Source organism: Garra rufa, chromosome 24 (genome assembly GCF_049309525.1).
Source record: "Garra rufa chromosome 24, GarRuf1.0, whole genome shotgun sequence".
Classification (NCBI taxonomy): domain Eukaryota; kingdom Metazoa; phylum Chordata; class Actinopteri; order Cypriniformes; family Cyprinidae; genus Garra; species Garra rufa.
Window position 1 is genome coordinate 20,952,020 of NC_133384.1, and position 23,031 is coordinate 20,975,050.

The 23,031-nt window shown below is 36.6% G+C and overlaps 1 protein-coding gene across 1 annotated transcript in view; it reads right to left on the reverse strand.

The window, feature by feature from the left end:
• vipr1b (vasoactive intestinal peptide receptor 1b) overlaps window positions 1-23,031 on the reverse strand; it is a 76,319-nt gene that overhangs the window by 30,543 nt on the left and 22,745 nt on the right. Inside the window, exons 2-4 of the mRNA XM_073830455.1 lie at window positions 20,388-20,478; window positions 13,148-13,258; window positions 986-1,086 (exon numbers count right to left, since the gene is read on the reverse strand). Of these exons, the coding sequence (XP_073686556.1) occupies window positions 986-1,086; window positions 13,148-13,258; window positions 20,388-20,478 (303 nt within the window). The remainder of the gene's footprint in view (window positions 1-985; window positions 1,087-13,147; window positions 13,259-20,387; window positions 20,479-23,031) is intronic.

Here is a 23,031-nt window from a genome sequence, read left to right on the forward strand (position 1 = left end):
ATCCTATTAATGTAATCTTTATGCATAAATCTACCTATAAATGATTTTTAACAGCATACTGCTCTATGACGGCAGTGCTCAAAACATGCATTCAAAACCTTCATAAACACTACAGTCCAAAAACAAAATAACCACGGTATCTGACTATGACTCAGTGCCCTGACTTCTTTGTCCATTTATGGTATCCTGATGTCTGAAAAGAATGTTTCTTTACTCAAGGCTATTTTTTTTTTTGTGTGGTAAGAATGGGTAATGCGCTATCTCTCCCACGCAGAGCTTTGCTAAAAGACTCACCTGCGTAGAGCGTATTCAAATAACCCCCTCTATAGTCTTTGACCAAAGTTGAATATAAAAACCTGAACATGGCAACATCAGACGCTCATCAACAAAAACATCAAATTCCTTTTAAGTCCCAGGCCCACATACTGTATTCCCAGTGGGTCTGAAGACCGTGCGTGCTGTTGATGCAAACACACGCTGAGAAAGCTTTCATCAAAGGCCAAAGGTCATTTGCTCTTCACTTAACTACACTCTGCTCAAAAGATCAAGGTGTTTCGAGTTATATAATACCTGCTTCAGTGATGGATTATTAGTGTGTTTACAAATGCATCCAAAGGCTGACACCGATGTGCAACGCTAAATAAAGGAACTATTATGTTTGGACTTGTTCATTTGCTCTAGGCAATAAAAGGCTGTCTGGAAAAGTTTGACTGAAAACGGGTGAATGTTAAAGCTTGGGCTTTTGGGTTAGAAACACTCAATATGACATGAGAACGATCGCATTCTGTGAGCTAAAAGTTCAGTACGTCAAGAGTCGGAGCATTTCAGTGTTGTACAGTATAATGCCAGTGGAGTTGAAACTTTCCTAAGATATTTAGCATGAATGATGCTTTCAAATCACATTCTAAACTGTACAATCACAGTGAAAACCTGCATTTTGTTAACTAATATAAAGATAATATACCATAGTGTAATTTGTACTTACGTCATCTGCAGTGCCATTCAGATTATAGCCACAATGTATTGCGATTTCCATCGGGTCCATCTCGGTCCAGCCGTCAGCAGTGCAGGTCTTTGAGAGGTTACCTGTGTGAAAATTGAAAAGGTCATTAACCTCAAGATACAAACACTGGCTGCTGTATTTAGAAGCTGCATTTGTTTATTACACTCTTGGCTTTAAGCGCAGTGAGCTCTGAGGGCTGGCATCCTGGAGTGTGTCCATACAATTAAAGTGAAATGGCTTTCTGAACTAGAGAAATACAAACCACATCACCCCTCTCACTGAGGTGTTTCTTGGCCTTTCTCAATGCACAATGTCCCACTGAATGCAAAACTCTGCATCCGATCAATGCACAAAGAGACCCAGCTGAGCACTGTGGCTTATTGAGTGCATTGTTTTGTTCTGTGCTGTATACAAATATGAGCAATGAATTATGGAGATGCTTAGAGTAGAAAAGCTACTCAATTCGGGTCATAGGATTTACTCAGTGTTGAGAAAGCTATATAAATAAAATAAATTTGGTGTAGAAACAATTTTCACTGAGAAACTGCTAGTAAATTTCAGTCAATAAACACACTGAAATATAAACATTTGAAGTCAAAAAAATGTGTTTTTTTGACTTCCCATTTCTACATTTGAGAAATGTTTAGAATGAATTGATTCACTAATAATGAATCAGACTGTCCGTACAGTACAGTATGAGAGAGATGGAGAAACATTTAAGAAGAACTGATTCGTTTGAATGAATCTGGCTTGCCAATCCAGAGAGAGAATTGTTTAGAATGAATCGATTCACTAGAATGAATAAGACTGTCCATATAGTACAGTATGAGAGAGAATGAGAAACATTTAAGATAAACTTATTTGTTAGAATGTATCTGACTTGCCAATTCTAGATTTGAGAGAGAATTGTTTAGAATTGATTCAGTACAATGAATCAGACTGTCTAACTCTACATACAGTACAGAACGAGAGAGAGAAAAACATTTAAGATGAACTGATTTATTAGAACGAATCTGACTTTTCAATTTTACATTTAAAAAGATAATTTGAATTAATTGATTCACGAGAGTGAATCAGACTGTCCAACTCAACATACAGTATGAGAGAGAGAGAGATATTTAAGATGATCTGATTCATTCAAATTAATCTGTCTTACCAATTCTACATCTTTGCAACGTTACATAGAGTATGTGAGAGAACCATTTAACGTGAACAGATTCTTTTCATTAGATTAACTACAATGAATCAGACTTTCCAACTCCACATACAAAAGAGAGAACCATATCAGATGAACTGATTCATTGGATTGAATTTGGTTTGCCAATTCTACATGTGACAGAACACTGTTTAGGATGAATCAATTAACTGGACAGTATGAGAGAGAACCATTTATTAAAAAACTGATTGATTAGAATGAATCTTACTGCACTAAATACACACAGGAATACACACAGGAAAAGATTAGCCTTTTGTATAAGAATAAGGGGGGCATTCAAGGACTAGGTGTAGGTATCCCACAAGGATGATTCATTTAGTGAGAGCATTGTCTTACGGTCCACAGAGTTTGAAAAATATGATGTATACTTCAGGAGGAAGGACACTTAGTTCCTCCTCAGCGCATTCATAGCGGGTCCCATGTTACAATGTCATGTATTGATCTGAAACAAGCCAATCAATTTCACTCAGTTTTGAATTAAAAAGCCTGTAGGTGAATGAGTTCCCATGTGGGTTTTCTTCAGCGTGCTTGTTATGTGAATGCTGAAAGAAGCTGTTTCATAACAAAATGTAGACTGAATAGAGCTATACAAGTGAAGTGGAAATACACTTTCAAAATCCAAAAAATTACTTTCCAAAGTAACAAATGCCAGCAGAAACAACTTGAATGCGTCAAATCTACGCACAAAGACCTGTGCCTGCCCCGGCAGGAAGTGACCTCCAACTGTATAACAATGATGTCTGCTCCTGAATGAATCATACTTGCAGGTACAGGTACAGTTTTCCAAATGCTGAAAAAAACTTTTTTCCCCACTAAAATTGTAATGTGTGTTGCATATCACACTATATCTGAAGGGGACAAGAGAAATGACAAAATATTCGCTTTTCGATGTACTTGTTAAAAATTAATTGGCTATTGTTTTGTCTAGTTTTAGCCCCTGGGTTACTCTGGGAAGCACAGGGTAAACAACATAAATCTGCACTGTCAATATCAAAAAAATAAAACAACAACAACAACATCTATGTTCAGTGAAGAAAGATTAATTATGAAACATGCACAATTTCTCTGTTTCTAAAACCTCTTACTCTAGACATTAATTAAGAAAATTATGTATTACATCCCATATAATTAATCAAAGACAATATTTAGTCTTGTTATATTTTGTTGCTCTAATAAGCTGTTTTATTGTTCATTTAATGTGTATTGATCTGTGCATTCATCATTTGGGAGAGGCACCATAAAAAGTCAATAATGGTAAGTAATACAGTTTCAGTATGTCAGTTTCAGAGCTACAAAAGCATAATTTCTCTGGAACGTGAAGGTTTCTGTGTCTGCAAATTGACTGGTTGCATGGCTCATTAGGAAATAAATTAATTGACGGAAGGCACCAACATTAAATTAATGAAAAATTAATCAACTCTGCAATGATTATCGAAATGATTAATACGTTTTAACAATTACTTGTGATTAACATCAATTAAAATGACTCTGTTACTGACAATTATACGGTTCACCTAGTTGGCAATAAAATAAGCATAAAACAGCAGCCTAACAGATCAAAAGTGAAGCAATTGTAAGATACAGGATAGAAACTAAGGGCAGATTGTAGACTTAACAAATGCAGGTAATTGTTTTGAGGTAGTTGATGGTTCCTGTAGATTTGGAAAGTTTTGTGACATACATGCATTATATTTTACTGTTGAAGTGTACCTAACTGATCTAGATAGATGGATCACCATCACAAACACAAACACTATTTCCCCAATATTAAATACTATTATTAAAAATGACTATTTATTAGGGGTTCAAGCGCGTAGCGCTGAAAGCATATTGTAATTGTTAGAATGGCCAAGGATCAGCAATCATCACGTAAAACTGATTCATCTCTGGGTGAAATTTTTGGGTAATTTTTTCATTTTTTGAAAAACCTACTTTTTTCAGGTTTCAACCAGTGCAAACCAGTGCAGAAAGATTCTCTGGAAAGTGAATATCAATAATTATCAAAAATAAAAAATAAAATAAAATGTTACTTTTGACTCTCTGTCACAAAGGGATGCCAAAACTTTTGAAAGGGGCATGGCTGCTTTTACTAAAATGGCTATAACTTTTGAACGGAATGAGATATCTTTGCTAAACTCATATCACATATGTAAGAGCTCAATCTGAGGTCACATAAAAAAGTTGCAGAGCTTTGCCACTTGGTGGCGCTATAAACATAACAGCCATAACTACACAAACATTTGTCCTATAAAAAGTGATACACACAGTCGTGGTCCAAAGTGCACAAACGTCTAAAAGGACATTTGCACATCTCAAAAAACATGTCCGCCATAGGCTGATGAACTTTGAGCACCTATTAGACAAAGCTTAAAGGGATAGTTCACCCAAAAATGAAAATTTGATGTTTATCTGCTTACCCCCAATGCATCCAAGATGTAGGTTACTTTGTTTCCTCAGAAAAACACAAACGAAGATTTTTAATGAAAACCGGTGCAGTCTGCCAGCCTTATCATGGAAGTGGATGGGCACCAAACCTTTAAAAGTAAACAAAAACATGCACAGACAAATCCAAATTACACCCTGCGGCTCGTGATGATACATTGATGTCTTAAGACACGAAACGATCGTTTTTTGCGAGAAACTGAACAGTATTTATATCATTTTTTACCTTTGATACACAGCCACGTCCATCTGTCATGAGCACGAGTTTATCATCAGTCTTGTCACATGTGCACGCGCTCTAGCGTAGAATACGCAAACGCCGTAAGGGGAAATCAGTGAAAAGTCCCGGATGAGTTTGCGCAAGCAAACGTAATCTTTTAGCTTTAAATCGGTTTGAACAATCAGGATAAGCGCAAGTAATTACCATTTTGAATAGCCGCTATACCCACAATCTCTGTGCACTGTGTAAACAATGAGTGTCGTATACACACGACAGATAGCTTCCGGTGTTTGTGTATTCTACGCTAGAGCGCGTGCACATGTGACGTGACTGATGCCAAACTCGTGCTCAGGACAGATGGACGTGGCTGTGTATCAAAGGTAAAAAATGATATAAATACTGTTCAGTTTCTCGCAAAAACCGATCGTTTCGTGTCTTAAGACATCCATGTATCATCACGAGCCGCAGGGTGTAATTTGGATTTGTCTGTGCATGTTTTTGTTTACTTTTAAAGGTTTGGTGCCCATCCACTTCCATGATAAGGCTGGCAGACTGCACCGGTTTTCATTAAAAATCTTCGTTTGTTTTTTTCTGAGGAAACAAAGTCACCTACATCTTGGATGCATTGGGGGTAAGCAGATAAACATCAAATTTTCATTTTTGGGTGAACTATCCCTTTAACGTAGATCGATCACAACGGAACTCACGGCCCCAAAGGTCTATGAGAAATTTGAAAGAAATCAGCCACTGGGGGGCGATATTGCATTTTTCAAAGGTGTAAGCAATTGTATATAGGCTTTATGCCGAACGTCACATGACCAAACCGGAAACCATGTCTCATTACTTCCGCCTTTCGAAGACAGCGCGGTAACAGCAGTGTCTCTGGTAACAGTATAATTGCAACAAATGAACTGACGGCAATTTTAAGTTTTCACTTCATCCCTTTGTTCTTTTAATTGGTTAAATTTATTATCTTGTTCATATCAGATCATCAGCGAGAAAAATAACTTAACAATACAGTTTCACGTTATTAGCTTACGGTAATGGACTGACGGCGATAGCTATCGTTATGCTAACCTAGCTAGCTATTGCTTATTGCCTAGCTAGCTATTGCTTATTGTTTACGTTTTCATTATTGCTCATTTTTAATGAGAACAAAGACTGCCTGTTAGATTTACCCAAAACAAATTATTGCTCATTTTTATCCACTATAGAGAGCCGTAAATTCTGGCTGAGGTAAGGCTGCTCTCGCCAGGTTCATGAGCGCTAAATGGCCGCTGACGCCCTGGAGCTCACAACCTTCGAAAAGATCGAAGCAAATTTTCAAATAGATGTTATCTTTATTAACAAATTGCATATTTTAAGTCTTAACAAGTACATTCTTGCCTAAAAACCCTTAAAATTACATTCTGTGACACAGAAACAGTATTATAAATTTATAGTGTATTTGGGCATCTGCCATTATACTTGCTGTTGGAAATACCACAAGCAGAATGATACAAATTATGAAATGGTTGTAAAAAAAATTAGGAAACAAAGTTTGGTAAAAAATATATATATATATAATACTGTACAATGCATTTAATTATCTTTCTCTTTTAAAATCTTGTAAGCAAACTGCAAATAATCAGGAGACAAACTGACAGAACATTGTCAGAACAGCCAAGAAATGTTCTGGATCAATTTTTCTTTTGAAAGAGTGTAAAGCGCTGATCAGATAATCCATACATAATAATAAAACGTTAAATTATCCCGTCTAAAACAATTTGAAAGCTTTCACCTGTTTGAAATCCAGTTGACTTTCGACTTCTAGGTGCTTGACATGCATGCTTGTTTCTTCTTTTAGATGGAAAATCTCATTCCCATAATCCAACAGTACATCTGAATCATCTGAGACACTTGCAGTAATTATTACCCTCACAAAAAAACATTTTGATTTGAATAAATTATAACATTAATAATGAAAGGTATCAAGCAGGATTAAGATTCTTTTTCACTCGCAATAAACAAATCTATCTAATACCTGATGCTACTCCCGGCTCATCTGATATGCATATTGTTGTGATTATCAGAAAGACATGTTTTAAAATCTGAAATTTAATACACTGTATTTATAAACATGTTACTTAAACATAAACCAGCACCTGAAAGCTTGTGCAAATTTATTGAAGGGGATGTTTACTCTTGGCTTTTAGTGTAAGCTTTGTTTGTCATGTAAGGTTGACGCCAACCCTCTCACATTTATCAACGTGTGCAAACACCCACATGCAATATATCCATCTTCACACATTATTCCAGTGGACCATGGGCTTTGTCATAAGCCACAGAGATCCCATGAAGCAAATCCAGAATGCTACATTAATCCTTGGTATTGAACTACGAACAGACTTTTCTCATTCTGAAAAGCATAATCTATCCTTTCCCATTCAGAGAGAGCATTGGACTGTGCTTGTATGCTTTAACTGAATCCATCAGAAATGTGTGGGACTTAAGAAAAAGAAATCGCTCCTGAATCGTATTTCACCAGCAGCAGCAGTACAGTGTGTTTAATTTGCAATAGTGCCATTTGAAATGATCTTTACAGGATGTTCGACTATATCAAGCTTTCCAATCATAGGGAAGCTTCATTTCAAAAGACACTGAAAATGTCATAGAAAATAATATATCACCTCACAGGAAGTGGAAAATAAGTCTGCACACCACCTGAGTAGAATCTGAAATTTGGATATAATAAATATGATGAAAAGATTTAATGCTGCATTGACCTTCCTTAACCTTCGTTGCACTGACATTCACCTCACCTCACATTCATACAGTAATTAAACCTGATTAAATTCTGAAAAATAAATTGGCGACACTTTACAATAAGGTGTCATTTGTTAACATTATTTAATGTATTAACTAACATGAATGTATAATGAACAATACATTTATTAACTATTTAAAAATGTATTAACTAATGTTAACTAACTTAATGTTAACTAACTTTCGCAAGGCACTGTATAGAGAGAAAAACAGTTGAGAAAAACTGCTTGATATATCAAGCAGTTTTTCTCAACTGTTTTTCTCTCTATACAGTGCCTTGCGAAAGTATACATTTTATCATGTTTTGTTATGTTCCTGCCTAATGTTAAACTGTTTAAAAAACTTTTTTTCCCCACATCAGTGGGAATTGTGAGAACTTCATAAATTTATATAAATAACTACATTGCATAAGTATTCAAGTATTCTGAGTAAATCAGTACTTAGCTCAAGCACCTTTACAGCCTCAAGTCTTTTTGGTATGATGCAACAAGATTTGCACATCAACATTTGGCAATTATCTGCCATTCTTCTCCTCACCTCTTCATCTCTTAAGCTCTGTCAGCTTGGATGGGGTTTGGCAGACATTTTAAGGCTTCTCCAGAAATGTTTGATTGGGTTCAAGCCCAGGCTCTGGCTGGGCCACTTAAGGACATTCACAGAGTTGTCCATAAGCCACTCTTGCTGTGTGCTTAGAGTCATTGCCCTGTTGGAAGGTGGACTTTCTGCCCAGTCTGAGGTTCAGTATTTTGGTGATGTGTCCCTCAGTCCCTGCCACTGAAAAAAAGTCTTATAGCATGAGGCTGCTACCAGCACACTTTACTTTTGGGATGGTACTCTGTGAGTGATAAGCAGTGTCTGGTTTCCTCCAAATAAAATACTTGGAATTGAGGTTCATTAGACCTGGGAATCTTGTTTCTCACAGTCTGAGGGTCCTTTAGGTGCTTTAGGTGCTAATTCCAAGTGTGTTTTCTTGTGTCTTCACTGAGGAGAGTCTTGCCACACCACCATAAAGCCACATATGATCATGAAGATCAACTACAGTGACCATCAGGTTTTTAGTCACCAGTCTAACCAAAGCCAGTCTCCCTCAATTGCTCAGTTTGGCCAGGAGGCCAGCTCTAGGAAGAGTCCTGGTCGTTTCAAACTTCTTCCATTAAGGATAATGGAGACTACATGCTTCAGTGAACCTTCAATGCAGCAGATTTTTTTCTGAACTCTTCCCCAGATGTGTGGCTTGATGCAATCCTGTGTGTGATATCTACATGCAGATCTTTTTCAACCTCATGGCTAGGGTTTTGCTCTCATATGCATTTTCAGCTGTTAGACCTTTCAAGACATTTGTGCCTTTCCAAATCATGCCCATTTAAATGATTTTGCCACAGGTTAACTTCATGCAAAGTGTAGTAACATCTACAAGCAATATGAATGCTCCTGAGCTGAATTTCAACTGTCCCAGATAAGGGTATGAATACTTATGCAAAGGAATTATTTAAGTTTTTTATTTTTAATCTGCAAAGATGTTAAGAACCAGTTTTGCTTTGCCACTATGGTCTATGGAGTGTAGACTGATGTGGAAAAAAGTAATTTAAAGCAGTTTAACATAAGGTAGCAACATAACAAAATGTGAAATAAAGTCTTTCACAAGGCTCTGTACAAAACAGCCATTGTCTGTTTCTGTTTGTAAGATGTATTACTCAAGTATTCATGGAGGTGCTCAACCTCATTGTTTAATTAAAGTAAAGGCTTTAGTCTCACTCTTGTTATGTCATTCAGTCCTTTCAGGAGTGCATAATTAATGAATGTTTGATTAATGAGCCACAGTATGTCACTGGGTTTTTTTTAGTGTCTGTGGATTGTATATATCACAAAGTGTTACTTCATTCAATCATCTAGCAAAGCTGCTTGTTTCGTATGCAGCCGAGTGTGAAGGTGGCCACATTTGAGTGCTGAATATAAATGTAATCATATTCATTGATCTTTCACTGAAAGTAGATCAGTCATGCAATCCGTAGCTTATATGACTCCCCACAGCCAAATACTGAAGCCCCTCTGGTGCTTTTTTTAAGCAACAGAGCTCAGATAAATGAAAAAGAACAGAGCTACCATCTCAGCCTGGTTTGTAGAGATTTAGCAGTGATGTTCTGAGCATCGTATGAGCAATGTGTCTGTGAGGATTCAGCTCAAAACACCCCACAGATCATTTATTATATCATTTTGAAAATGGCTATTTTGAGTGGAAGCAGAAACACACTGTTTTCTGAGCACACATCCGAAGCATGCGCACAGAAAGCACGGCATGCGAGTACTACACTAAGTACAAATCTTCTCTTTCAAGTCTTATTGCGCTTAAACCGTCAAATACACAAGTTTATGTTAAAAACACATGACTTACAAAACCTGTCATGTATGTCTGTGAAGGTAAACAGCTGGGAAAGTAATCACATGTTTATATTAGATCTGTGTGGCAGCAGCGTCATATACAATACATAAATCAATAAATCATATGCTGTCTTGTCTCCTCTGAGGCTGGGACTCTGAATAGTGTTCTTTGCCAACGTCAGAACAGTTAACATGCTTTGCTTAAACTTTTGCCATGGCTTTAGAACTGGTACACCTTTGTCGCTTGCGAAAAAAATTGGCGAAACCGTGTGTAGAAATGTGCAGATTAAAGGGGCAGTAATATTATAATAAGATCCCCTTTCTATTTCACGGGGGGAGCAAAATCTGAGCAGCTTGTTTTTTCACATGCTTGCAAAGAAAGGCTTACCAAAACAGTTACTTGGTTGTTCTTTGTTTATGTTTTCTGGATTGGTAGATGCACCGGTGACTTGTTTACATAAACATGGAAAAAATCTGATTTTCATATGTCACCTTTAAATTTTTGTTTGGATTTGAAGTAAAAAAAAAAAAAAAAAATTTATGTCAGGGAAGAATAAAATCAATAAAAGACATTTGAAAAGCTATCAAAAAATTAGGTGACCTTCATTAAAGTGACCTTCATCTAACAAAGGAAAAAAGAAATGTTTGATTTAATAAAAAGCGGCCTCTGAGAGATAAAAGTGTCCATTTCCTAGAGAAGTACCACTCTGTTTTTTTGTCTCTTGGTTGCTAACAACTCATATTTATGTTTGAGTCATCAGCACTGGCTCTTCATCTTCACGACACTTTCAGACTCATTTCTCCAATGTTCTTTTAGCCTCGAAATGTCGCTGGCGTGAAAACTCTCTCACACTGCAGTAATTTTAAACCTCTGTGCTAAACAAAGGGGCTGTATCTTCTGTCCAGACCACTAGAAGCAGAATCATCCACGGTTTCACATAACTAGCTGCTGCATGAATGAGCAGTTGAAAAAAAAAGAAAAAAAAAAAAGACATTTCAAAGAAAAATGACAAAATCTAACTTACATTCTCACAGCTGGTCATTCCTAAAGTGTTCAGTATGTTCAGAAATAATTGCCTGAAACCCAAAGCTCCTAGAAGCAGATGTGCTCTCTTTTTCAGCCACTTCAGAAACACTTCACATCCTCCAACACTGAGGCTGTGTTTCCATTATATGGAATCGACATTGGTTTCTATTAGATTGTACCTGAAGCACATTCTGCATTAAGGATGGACATTTTTTCCAAACCTAGACGTATCTACAACATTTCAGATTTTGATGAATGTTACCTAGTGTCTTCAACAGTTAAGCTACTATGAAGGAGCAGTTTACATTTACAGTGGGGTTCAAAAGTCTGAGGCTACTGGTATAAATGAAATGCTTTTCTTTTGCCTTTACAAATTATAACTATGAAAAAATGTTCTCAGACTTGTGTAGCCTATGACAAACAACATGGTAGGTATAAAATAGAAAGAAATTTTAAAAAGAACAGATATGCATATCTCCTACAATAATTAAAAGTGCATCAAATGAAAAAAAAAATTCAAAAATTTTAAAAAAGACTGAATGGAATAGACATCTGGGAGAAATGTATTAAGTTCACCATTTTTCACAAATTTTCTTGCAATTCTGACTTTTTTTCTCAGAATTGTTAGATATAAACTCGCAGTTACGAGTTATAAAGTCAGAATTGCAAGATAAAAAATCACAATACTGACTTTTTTCTCAGAAATGTTAGATATAAACTTGCAGTTGTGAGTTATAAAGTCCGAATTGCAAGATAAAAACTCACAATTCTTACTTTTTCCACAGAATTGCGTGATATAAACTCGCAATTGTGAGAAATAAAATCTAAATTGCGCAAATTTGAGTTTATATCTCGTAATTGTGACTTTTCTTTTTTGCAGTTCTGACATTTTTTCTCATAATTGTAAGATATAAACTCCCAGTTGCGAGTTATAAAGTCACAATATTGACTTTTTCTCAGAATTGTGTGATATACACTCACGGTTGCAAGTTATAAAGTTAGAATTGCGTAATATAAACTTGCAATTGTGAGAAATAAAGTCATATATCTCGATTCTCACTTTTTTTCTCGAAATTCTGACTTTTTTCTCAGAATTGTGAAAAAAATGTTGAGTCACAATTGCAATTCATGTTATTAAATCACAATTGCAAGTTCATTTCTGACAATTCTGACTTTATAACTTGCAATTGTGAATTTATATCATGCAATTCTGAGAATAAAGTCTGAACTGCGAGAAAAAAAATCTGAATTGTGAGATAAAAAGTCGCAATTAGCTTTTTAAAATGTTTTATTCAGAGGAGGAAACAGGCTTCCATAGAAACCCAATTATAAAATAGATATAATCAATATAATTTAAAATAATAAACATAAATTGACAGAACTTTGCACTAAGGCATCCTTTGTATAACAGATTAATGTAAGTCTGTTTAACTTGGTATGCTGCCAGACTTGTAATGAGTTTAATTAATAGCTTCTGTTGTGATGTGACCAAGACAGAATTAACAGATAAACAGGTGTGACCTAATAGCAGTACACACTCAATCAATGGGGCTGATTTGCCTTCTAATGAATTAGCCATTCCATCCACTCAAAGCAGCGGTTCTGCATGTAAAATATAACCCACAATCACCAGCCCTACTGCATTCTGCAAACATGTTATTCATGTTTTTAGCAACTTGTACATTGATGACTACATAACATTAAAATGCTGTTTGCTAGAGGGGGAAAATTGGTTTTGTTTTACTTTCTGACAATTAAGGGCTTATTTTAGAGTTATCGTTTTCCCAAGCTCATCACTTTGCCTTGAGAAGTCTAATATCAAAGAAACTACTCCAGTGAGTATGTGGGAGTTTCAGATTAGTTTCTGAACAACTTCAGACACTAAAGTGCCTCAAAACCTTTAGTTTTACAGTGATGTGACAGTCCGTGACAGTCCATGACTGAGACTGACAAAATGACAAAAGACATTCTGCACTTTTCTTCAAGAGTTGCAGCTGTTGCTTAATGCCTTCATCTGAAGTTCATCACAGGTTTTCAATAGTGATTTCAACTTACCCTCATGATGATCAGAGAAGTGTCTGAAGTAATTTGGACAAGGAATAACCACATGTTCCCCAACTTTGGCTGATGGCCAGCAAGCAATAATATCCCACATCCCTTTGCAGCCTGGAAAAAGAATAAAGAACAGTGCTTAGCACTCAATATCATATGAATATCATAACTGAATGCATATAATACCCTATTACTTTTGTTAATCTTCATCGCTCAAAAGAAAGAATAGTTTGAAGGAATATTCGCTGTGAGTATATCACAACATGTTTGACAATATATTCGAGGCATTTCAACGAAACTTTATTTTGCAAAAAACACAGTGATTGAAATTAGAGAACAGTAATCAACGTAGCACGAAAGAAAATTACAACTAAAAATTCTGAGGGATGCAGCTGTCAGAAATTAGTAGGAAGTAGGAAGTGTAGAGGCCCTTGCACATCTTTGGTTGTGTGCTGGTGTGATTTTGGTCCACTCTTCTTCAGCTTTCTTCCAGAGTTTTGTAACTGTGGGTTTCTTAGTCATAACTTTGACACCAAGGATTTAGGATTTGGGTTTAGTTCAGAACTATGGGTCAGCCATTTAATTATTTCAATGTTCTTAGCCTTAAAGTACTACTTAGTCTGTTTTGCAGTGTGACGAGGCATTGTCTTGCCTAAAAATTGCAGCCTGTAGGGAAGGAACTGCATGTTGCTGAAGGAGATTCTGATTAACATTTGCATTCACTCTGCCATAATGCTCTATGAGACCCAACTCCTGCTGCACAAAACATCACCCAAACCATGACACTTCCTCCTCCAGCTTTCACTGACTTCTTTACGCATTTGGGCTTCTGTCTTTCCTCAGTTTGATGCTGAACTAAAGTGAACTTTAGAGCAGTTCTACTCTTTCCACATTACATGCTCTTCAGCAAAGGTGATCTTAGCCTTTCGATACTTTCAGCTGATTAGAGACTTGGTCACTGCAGAATGCGCTTTCAGTCGGATGTCTCGTAAACACGCTGAGACAGATCCTTACACTGTTCAGTACTGGACTGGCAAGCAATTCCAGCTGCAGTGCTGAACCAATTCCTCATTAAAGTCTCTGCATCATCCTGTCTTTTCCTGCTTTTGTCTTGCGTAAATGACCAGCCTTTTTGGGAAACTTGAATGAGTTAGTGTCATTGTAAACCTGCAATATTCGAGAAATCACAGATTTTGGAATGACCAACTTCTCTTGCGATGATAGAAAGGATCATTTGGCCTTCGTCTGGACAACATCCTGTCACAGGGTTTCGGTCACCTTAATGTGGCCCACCATCTTGCAATCTGCCAGTTAAATAGGGTCTGTCATATAATTAAGGAAATTAGCACCAGGTGCCAGTTTATCACCAATAACTTGGAGGTATCTGCAAGTGTTTTCTAATTACGATTAGTTCTTTTTCAAATGTCTCATTTAAAGGAGAAGTTCATTTCCAGAGCAAAAATGTATAGATAATAGATTATGTCACTCCCTTGTCATCAAATATGTTCATGTCTTTCTTTCTTCAGTCATAAAGAAATTATGTTTTTTGAGGAAAACTTTCAGGATTTTTCTCCATATAGTGGACTTCTATTGTTTGAACTTTTAAAATGCAGTTCAAATGCAGCTTCAAACAATCCCAAATGTGATTGTAAACGATCTCAGCCTGAGGACGAAGGGCCTTATCTAGCATTTTTTTTTTAATAACAATTTATATACTTTTTAACCTCAAACGCTCGTCTTTTCTTGCTCTGTCTGAACTTATTTTTTTCCGGTTCAAGACCGTCAGTATGTCGAAAAACTCCCATCTCATTTTCCCCCTCAACTCCAAAATCGTCCTCCATTGCTGTTTTACTTTTTTTTGTTAAGGGTCTTCTTTGCATGTTAACTTTGCAAACACTGGGTCAGTACTTCTGCAGCAATCTAGGATGATTTTGAAATTATTTTTGAAGTTGAATGAGAAAATAAGATGGGAGTTTTGAACCAGAAAAAAAAAAACAGAGTTTAGGCAGCGCTAGACAAAACAAGCGTTTGAGGTTAAAAAGTCTATAAACTGTATTTTTTGTATCATTTCACAAGATAAGATCCTTCTTCCTCGGCTGGGATCGTTTACAACAGCATTTGGGATTGTTTGAAGCCGCATTTACACTGCATTTTGGAAGTTCAAACTCGGGGGATGGAAGTCCACTTTATGGAAAAAAATCCTGAAATGTTTTCCTCCAAAAACATTTTTTTTTTTTTACGACTGGAGAAAGACAAACATGAATGACAAGAGTGTGAGTACATTATCTTAGAATTTTTGTTCTGGAAGTGAACTTCTCCTTTAAGTTTTTTTAAGAAACGGTGCTTCAGAATACAATTATTTTATAAAATATGCTTGAAAAACTGCCCTTCTACTCTTAGTATAACTTCAAATGAACTAATTTCCACAATGTTTTCATTCCTGTAGTACACGCTGTCTAAATTTAACTGGGGTTTATTTAATAGTAACACAAGAGCGCTAAAACTCACACTTCCCTCATCCTTCAGTTGGACACCTGTTAGCACAATAAACTGAGATATGGTATCAGCTTATTGCTTTACCCGTAATATTTTGAATATTTATGATGTTCCTCATGCCCCCAGAATGCATCTGTCTGATTCATGAGGCGAGGTGAGTTGGCTCTTGACTGTGAATGTGGAGATCTGACAGCTAGTTTATCTTATTCGTCCTCTCCAAGCTACAGAGGAATGTTCCAGAGGCAAGTGGCCTGTTTAAAAATCCACCTCATTCAGACACAAGCTATATGGATGTGAGGATGGGTCAGCGGCACACAGACTGTAGACATGTAAATTCAATCATCACAGGACTGCAGTTTAAATTGAAATCAGATAAATGTAACGAGTCCGGCTGCTGAAAGCTCTTTATGGCTAAACACACTGACTAGGGAACTCTGAAGGAAAAATGTATTGTACAGTCGTGGCCAAAAGTTTTGAGAATGACACAAATATTAGTTTTCACAAAGTTTGCTGCTAAACTGCTTTTAGATCTTTGTTTCAGTTGTTTCTGTGATGTACTGAAATATAATTACAAGCACTTCATACGTTTCAAAGGCTTTTATCGACAATTACATGACATTTATGGAAAGAGTCAGTATTTGCAGTGTTGGCCCTTCTTTTTCAGGACCTCTGCAATTCGACTGGGCATGCTCTCAATCAACTTCTGGGCCAAATCCTGACTGATAGCAACCCATTCTTTCATAATCACTTCTTGGAGTTTGTCAGAATTAGTGGGTTTTTGTTTGTCCACCCGCCTCTTGAGGATTGACCACAAGTTCTCAATGGGATTAAGATCTGGGGAGTTTCCAGGCCATGGACCCAAAATTTCAACGTTTTGGTCCCCGAGCCACTTAGTTATCACTTTTGCCTTATGGCACGGTGCTCCATCGTGCTGGAAAATGCATTGTTCTTCACCAAACTGTTGTTGGATTGTTGGAAGAAGTTGCTGTTGGAGGGTGTTTTGGTACCATTCTTTATTCATGGCTGTGTTTTTGGGCAAATTTGTGAGTGAGCCCACTCCCTTGGATGAGAAGCAACCCCACACATGAATGGTCTCAGGATGCTTTACTGTTGGCATGACACAGGACTGATGGTAGCGCTCACCTTTTTTCCGGACGAGCTTTTTTCCAGATGCCCCAAACAATCGGAAAGAGGCTTCATCGGAGAATATGAATATGAATATGAATATGACTTTTCCCCAGTCCTCAGCAGTAAATACTTTTTGCAGAAGATCAATCTGTCCCTGATATTTTTTTGGGAGAGAAGTGGCTTCTTTGCTGCCCTTCTTGACACCAGGCCATCTTCCAAAAGTCTTGGCCTCACTGTGCGTGCAGATGCGCTCACACCTGCCTGCTGCCATTCCTGAGCAAGCTCTGCACTGGTGGCACTCCGATCCCGCAGCTGAATCCTCTTTAGGAGACGATCCTGGCGCTTGCTGGACTTTCTTGGACGCCCTGAAGCCTTCTTAACAAGAATTGAACCTCTTTCCTTGAAGTTCTTGATGATCCTATAAATTGTTGATTTAGGTGCAATCTTAGTAGCCACAATATCCTTGCCTGTGAAGCCATTTTTATGCAACGCAATGATGGCTGCACGCGTTTCTTTGCAGGTCACCATGGTTAACAATGGAAGAACAATGATTTCAAGCATCACCCTCCTTTTAACATGTCAAGTCTGCCATTCTAACCCAATCAGCCTGACAAAATGATCTCCAGCCTTGTGCTCATCAACATTCTCACCTGAGTTAACGAGACGATTACTGAAATGATCTCAGCAGGTCCTTTAATGACAGCAATGAAATGCAGTGGAAAGTTTTTTTTTCGGGATTAAGTTAATTTTCATGGCAAAGAAGGACTATGCAATTCATCTGATCACTCTTCATAACATTCTGGAGTATATGCAAATTGCTATTATAAAAACTTAAGCAGCAACTTTTCCAATTTCCAATATTTATGTAATTCCCAAAACTTTTGGCCACGACTGTAGGTGCCTTGACTACTAATTCTAAACCAAATTCACAGTCAACCATTGGATAAAAAACAATACAGATTAGCTTTACAGGTTTAACTTTAAATACTGTTGATGAATAGAACTGCTGAAAGAAAAGCCATTTTACAAAATGAAAAAAAAAAATTCTTTGAGGGATAAAGGAAATGGTAATCTCTGTCTCAATGTTTAGATTGAGTGATTGAAGCTCATGGAAGCCATGTGATTGCATCTCTATAATTAGTTCAGAAGTGTGTATGGAAGTATATTCAACTAAATTATAGGGGGAGGGAACAGTGTTTGCACTTCTTGACCCTTACACAACCCAAAAGACGAATCATCCCACTTAACGTCTCCTTAAAGATGGCTTCCATTACACTATAGGTCGTCTATCATTGAGTAATAAGTACCTACAGATGAGTTGTGGGTTGAAGGCATCTTATTTCTCAAATATATACTCATTCAGGTGTATCTTGCACCAGTCTATAGCATACTATATATGTTTGCTTTGCAAATAAGTGGTTAGTAAATGACACCTATACTGTATGCCATAAATTACAGTTTTTCAGAGCCCACAAAATTTCTAATGCAGTTCAGTGGTGACTTTTAAAGGGAATCTCAGGTATTAAGACTTGTACGGCTTAATGTAAATGATGTCTCTTACTTGCCTATTAAGAGCTTGATTGACTCACAAATTACTTTATTTGTCAGAATTTTGAGATATACTCACAGTCCTGACCTTTCCCCTCAGAACTGCGTGATGTAAACCCACAATTCTGATATCTTTTCTCAGAATCACACGTTTATATGTCAAAATTGTGACTTTTTTCCCCCCGAATTTTGAGTTTTTATCTCAAATTTACATAAATGTGCAATTCTGAGAACATATCAGTCTTTTTTGCCCCTCAGAGTTGGACTTTATAACTTAAAATTGCAAGTTAATATCTTACAGTTCTGAAGAAAAAAGTCTGAATCGCATGTTTGTATTATGGTCCATCCCAATCCAAGCAGATATCTGAGATATGAAAAGCCTAGTTATATCACAAGTAAAAATAAATATTTTGAAACTCTCAAGTCTATCTTAGAACAATACACATAGACACTATAGAGCTTTCACTTCAAACAGTTCCGTGAAATGCTTGTAGGCACAACAGATCCTTTCATTCATCCCACTCTCTATCCATGATGGGGGTCTGACTTTTACAGCTGCCTTCCACTTCAAAAAAAATTGTCTTTCATGCCTGATTGCCAGTTCACCTCGTCAACCTGAAGAATGAGTCAGTGGAGGATAACCTACTTCATACCTCAAAGGAGCTTCCGGATAATTGTGGATATCTATGTGCAGTGCGGTGGTCCCTCGACCCTTTGCTGAAAGTCCAAAATAATCAGCCAGGCTGATGAATCAGTATTTTGTCAGAACGCTTGAGGTCTCATCTGCATGTGCGTAATACATCTCATTGATGAGGATGATGGTAATCAGCCTTTGAAAACAGTGATCTTTTTTATTTTACATTTTCATATTCAAACCATTGGATGGATGAAGCATTAGCATTTTGCTTTTCATCTATATATTTATTTATTTTTCATAATAAATTATTTAAATAAATTGCATGTATGTATAATAATAATTTATATATTTTGTGTACAGTTGAAGTCAACAGAAAAGATGTTTACATAAAGTCCACAAGGGACAATAATAGTTGAATTTAAAAAAATTGCACCATTCAAAAGTTTACATATGCTTGATTCTTAATACTGTGTTTTTTCTTTTTTTAGTGATAGTTGTAAATCCTTCAGGTTCCACAAATTTTTGTTTTTCAGCATTTTTTATCATTCTTGATTTTGAGATCCATCTTTTCACACTGAGGACAACTAAGGGACTCATATGCAACTATTACAGAAGGTTCAAATGCTCACTGATGCTCCAGAAGGAAAAATGGATCTCAAAATGATAGTCATTGTTGGAAAGGGTTCAAATACACAAAAATGCTGAAAAACCAAAGAAATTGTGGGACCTGAATGATTATTGTGAAGAACAGCGCAGTTTAACTGTTCAGGAGAACCAAGGGACTCATGAACAACTATCACAAATTATTTTGGTAATTAACATTTTGCAGATTCTGCAAGGTGTATGTAAACTTTTGACTTCAACTGTAAGCAATTTTATTTTATTAAATTTATTGTTAATATTAATATAAATATTAGATACCTTTTATTACCTAACTGTTTTAAAAAAATATATTATAAATATATTTTATTTTTTACTTTTAAATAATCCAGATTTACCTTTTCTTTTTCTTTTTTGGTTTTCAGCAGCCATTACTCCAGTCTTTAGTGTCACATGATCCTTCAGAAATAATTCTAACATGCTGTTTTGGTGCTATTATTATCGAAGTTAAACACATTCTGCTTAATGTTGTTGTGGAAACCGTAATACATTAATGCATAATGAATTTGTTTGAAATAGATAATTTTGTGAAATTACCTTTAAATAACCTTTATAGTCAGTTTTAACAAATTTAATGCATTCATGCTAAATATTTGGTATATTAAGTATTTATTTATTCAAACTAATTCTAGATATGAATGTAAATGCTTTTTCTTTTTTAGCACCAAATATTAGCTCTCTGTGATCTATAGTTACATCTGTTTTCCCCATCGATGCGAAATTGTTTACTGACTGCGAAAATGGCACCGAGCAATGTCATTTTGTGAACATCACCTGATGTGTCGTTTCCTGCTGTTTTATTCTCGCATCTCGCTCTTGCCAGCTCAATCTCATTTACCACGTCACACATCTGAACAGCACCAACCTGCAAAAGACAGAGAGAGAGAGAACATTTCAGTTGTTCAAGCACATCCCAACCTTCAAAGCTTCAATCTCTTTCGTCTCAGTGATTCACCACAATAATATTCTCAGGATAGTCTATTACTTTAAGGTGTCAGCTTTCATCTTGTAAGGCTTTCATTTCATATGCATATTTACGGATTGCAGCGAAACCTCATGGGGGCTTATTTTGGCTAAATATTTGCAGCGACGGCCTACTGGGAATTAGATCAGCCGCTGCTTGAAGAAAATCCTACTTACTACCTATCTGACTTTTAGTTTCCCATACACCATTCTTATTGACAATCTGACAGTCCAACGTATGTCTATACGCTAGCGGCACACGGACAAAAGACCGTCGTTGCACTGTGGAGATGATATCATGCCTGTAGGGGAGAAAAGGCGCGTGGGGCCAGTGAGTAATCGCCGGATTGCTCACTGATGTCCACTGTTGATGACAAATGCATGCTGACAGTCAGTGGCAGACAGCCTGCGGGTCAATACGAACGTGAAAGTCCAGCGAACAGCTTGAGAAGGTCAATGAAGACATGGTGCCGAGGAAGAGGGGTGTAATGGACAGGGCCGACTGCAACCCTATAGTGTTAATAATGCTGTATGTGTGGGTGTTTGTGTCATGGTATGTTGTGTGCAGAGTTTATTGTCTTGAGTTAGTATCTGAGCGTGCTTCAGTTTGGTGTATTTGTGCGTGGGCCTGCATTTGTGTGTGTCCCTGCATTTCAATATGAGAGACCAGAGATCAGTGACTTAGAACAACAGGTTAGTGAGAAATGAAAGGAGTTTGATTTCAAGTACTTCTGCTGAGATCAGTACTTGTTGAGCACTATTGCTACTAACCAGGTTGTCGCTATGTATTATAGACCTTGTTGGGTCATCAACACCTGACTGTGGACAAAAGCACTGAAGATATTTACAAAATAAATATATTCTAGTCAATGCCTTCATAAAAGGGAAAATAAGTTTGGTGTTGGAAAGATTTTGTTTACTTATGCTCACTAAGGCCGCGATCACACCGAACGCGTTTTTGCAGTGAGAGGCGCCTTTTTTGAACGGTTTTCTGTTGGCAGTGAGCGTTCTGCGCGCTGCTTATGCGCACTGGGCGCCTCGCATTTTCGCCGCCTGCTGCGCCTCGCGTTTTTGCAGAAGCGCTCTGAGCGCCTGAAGTTGAAAAAAAATCAACTCGGAAAAACGCCCAACGTCATTCGTGTTCTTTTCCATTGTCCAATCGAATGAATGGAGAGGCGGGCCTTCTGTTGTGGTGACGAAAGTTTACCATTGCTTAAAAAGTCCGGAGACTGCAAGAAATAGAGGAGAAACCTTTGCTGTCTATCGTGGGTAACCCGGAGCTGTATTATTTAGGGTTTCTGCTAATATGACAGTTTACTTAACAGCAAAAAACTAAGATTTTAGAGCGCTCGCGCTATAATCCTTTGATTTGACTGACAGGACAGCTGTTTTGGTCGTTGCCTAGCAACATAAAAAACCCGCAGCACACTGCTCTTTTATTAAAAGTCACCAAAAAAGGCAGTGCTGTGCGCCTCGCGTTTTTAGAACTAAAAGACGCGTTCGGTGTGATCAGGGCCTAAGGCTCCATTTATTCGATCAAAAAATACTGTAAAAATAGTGTTTTTTTAATCAAAATAATGGTTTTCTATTTGAATACATTTTAAAATGTGATTTATTCAAAGCTGAATTTTCAACATCATTACTTCAGTCTTTAGTACACATTGTGCTTAATGTTTGTGGAAACCATAATACAATTTTTTTCCAAGATTTTCTGTTTTAATAGAAAGTTTGAAAGAACAGCATTTATTTGAAATATAAAAATTGTGTGTAACATTGCAAATGTCTTTACTGTCACTTTTAACAAATTTATTGTGTTCACTGATACTTAATACAAATATTAATCTTAATTAACATATTCATTTTCACCCATATCAAATGAAGTAATGTATTTAACAACATTCAGTAATTGGGATTGACGGAAATTATATTTGTAAAATTTTTGGAATAAATTGGCCAAATCATTTATCTTGCTAAGGCTTATTTACTTTTTGTGTATTAAATAATATTTTAACACTATTTTTTGAACAAAATTACAACTTGACTGAAAATTAAGCAGAATAAAACACTTTTATAAGACAGTCATAAAAATAAATTTCAAACAATAAATAATGAAAATTAATAATAAGTCACCCTGGACCACAAAAGTAGTCTTAAGTAGCACAGGTATATTTGTAGCAATAGCCAAAAATACACTGTTTGGGTCAAAATATTTTTTTCTTTTATGCCAAAAATCATTAGGATATTAAGTAAAGATTATGTTCCATGGAGATATTTTGAAAACTTCCTACCATAAATATATGAAAACTTTTTGATTAGTATTATGCATTGCTAAGAACGTCATTTGGACAACATTAAAGGCGACTTTCTCAATATTTAGATATTTTTTGCACCAAATAGTTGTATCTCAGCCAAATATTGTCCTATCCTAACAAACCATACATCAATGAAAAGCTTA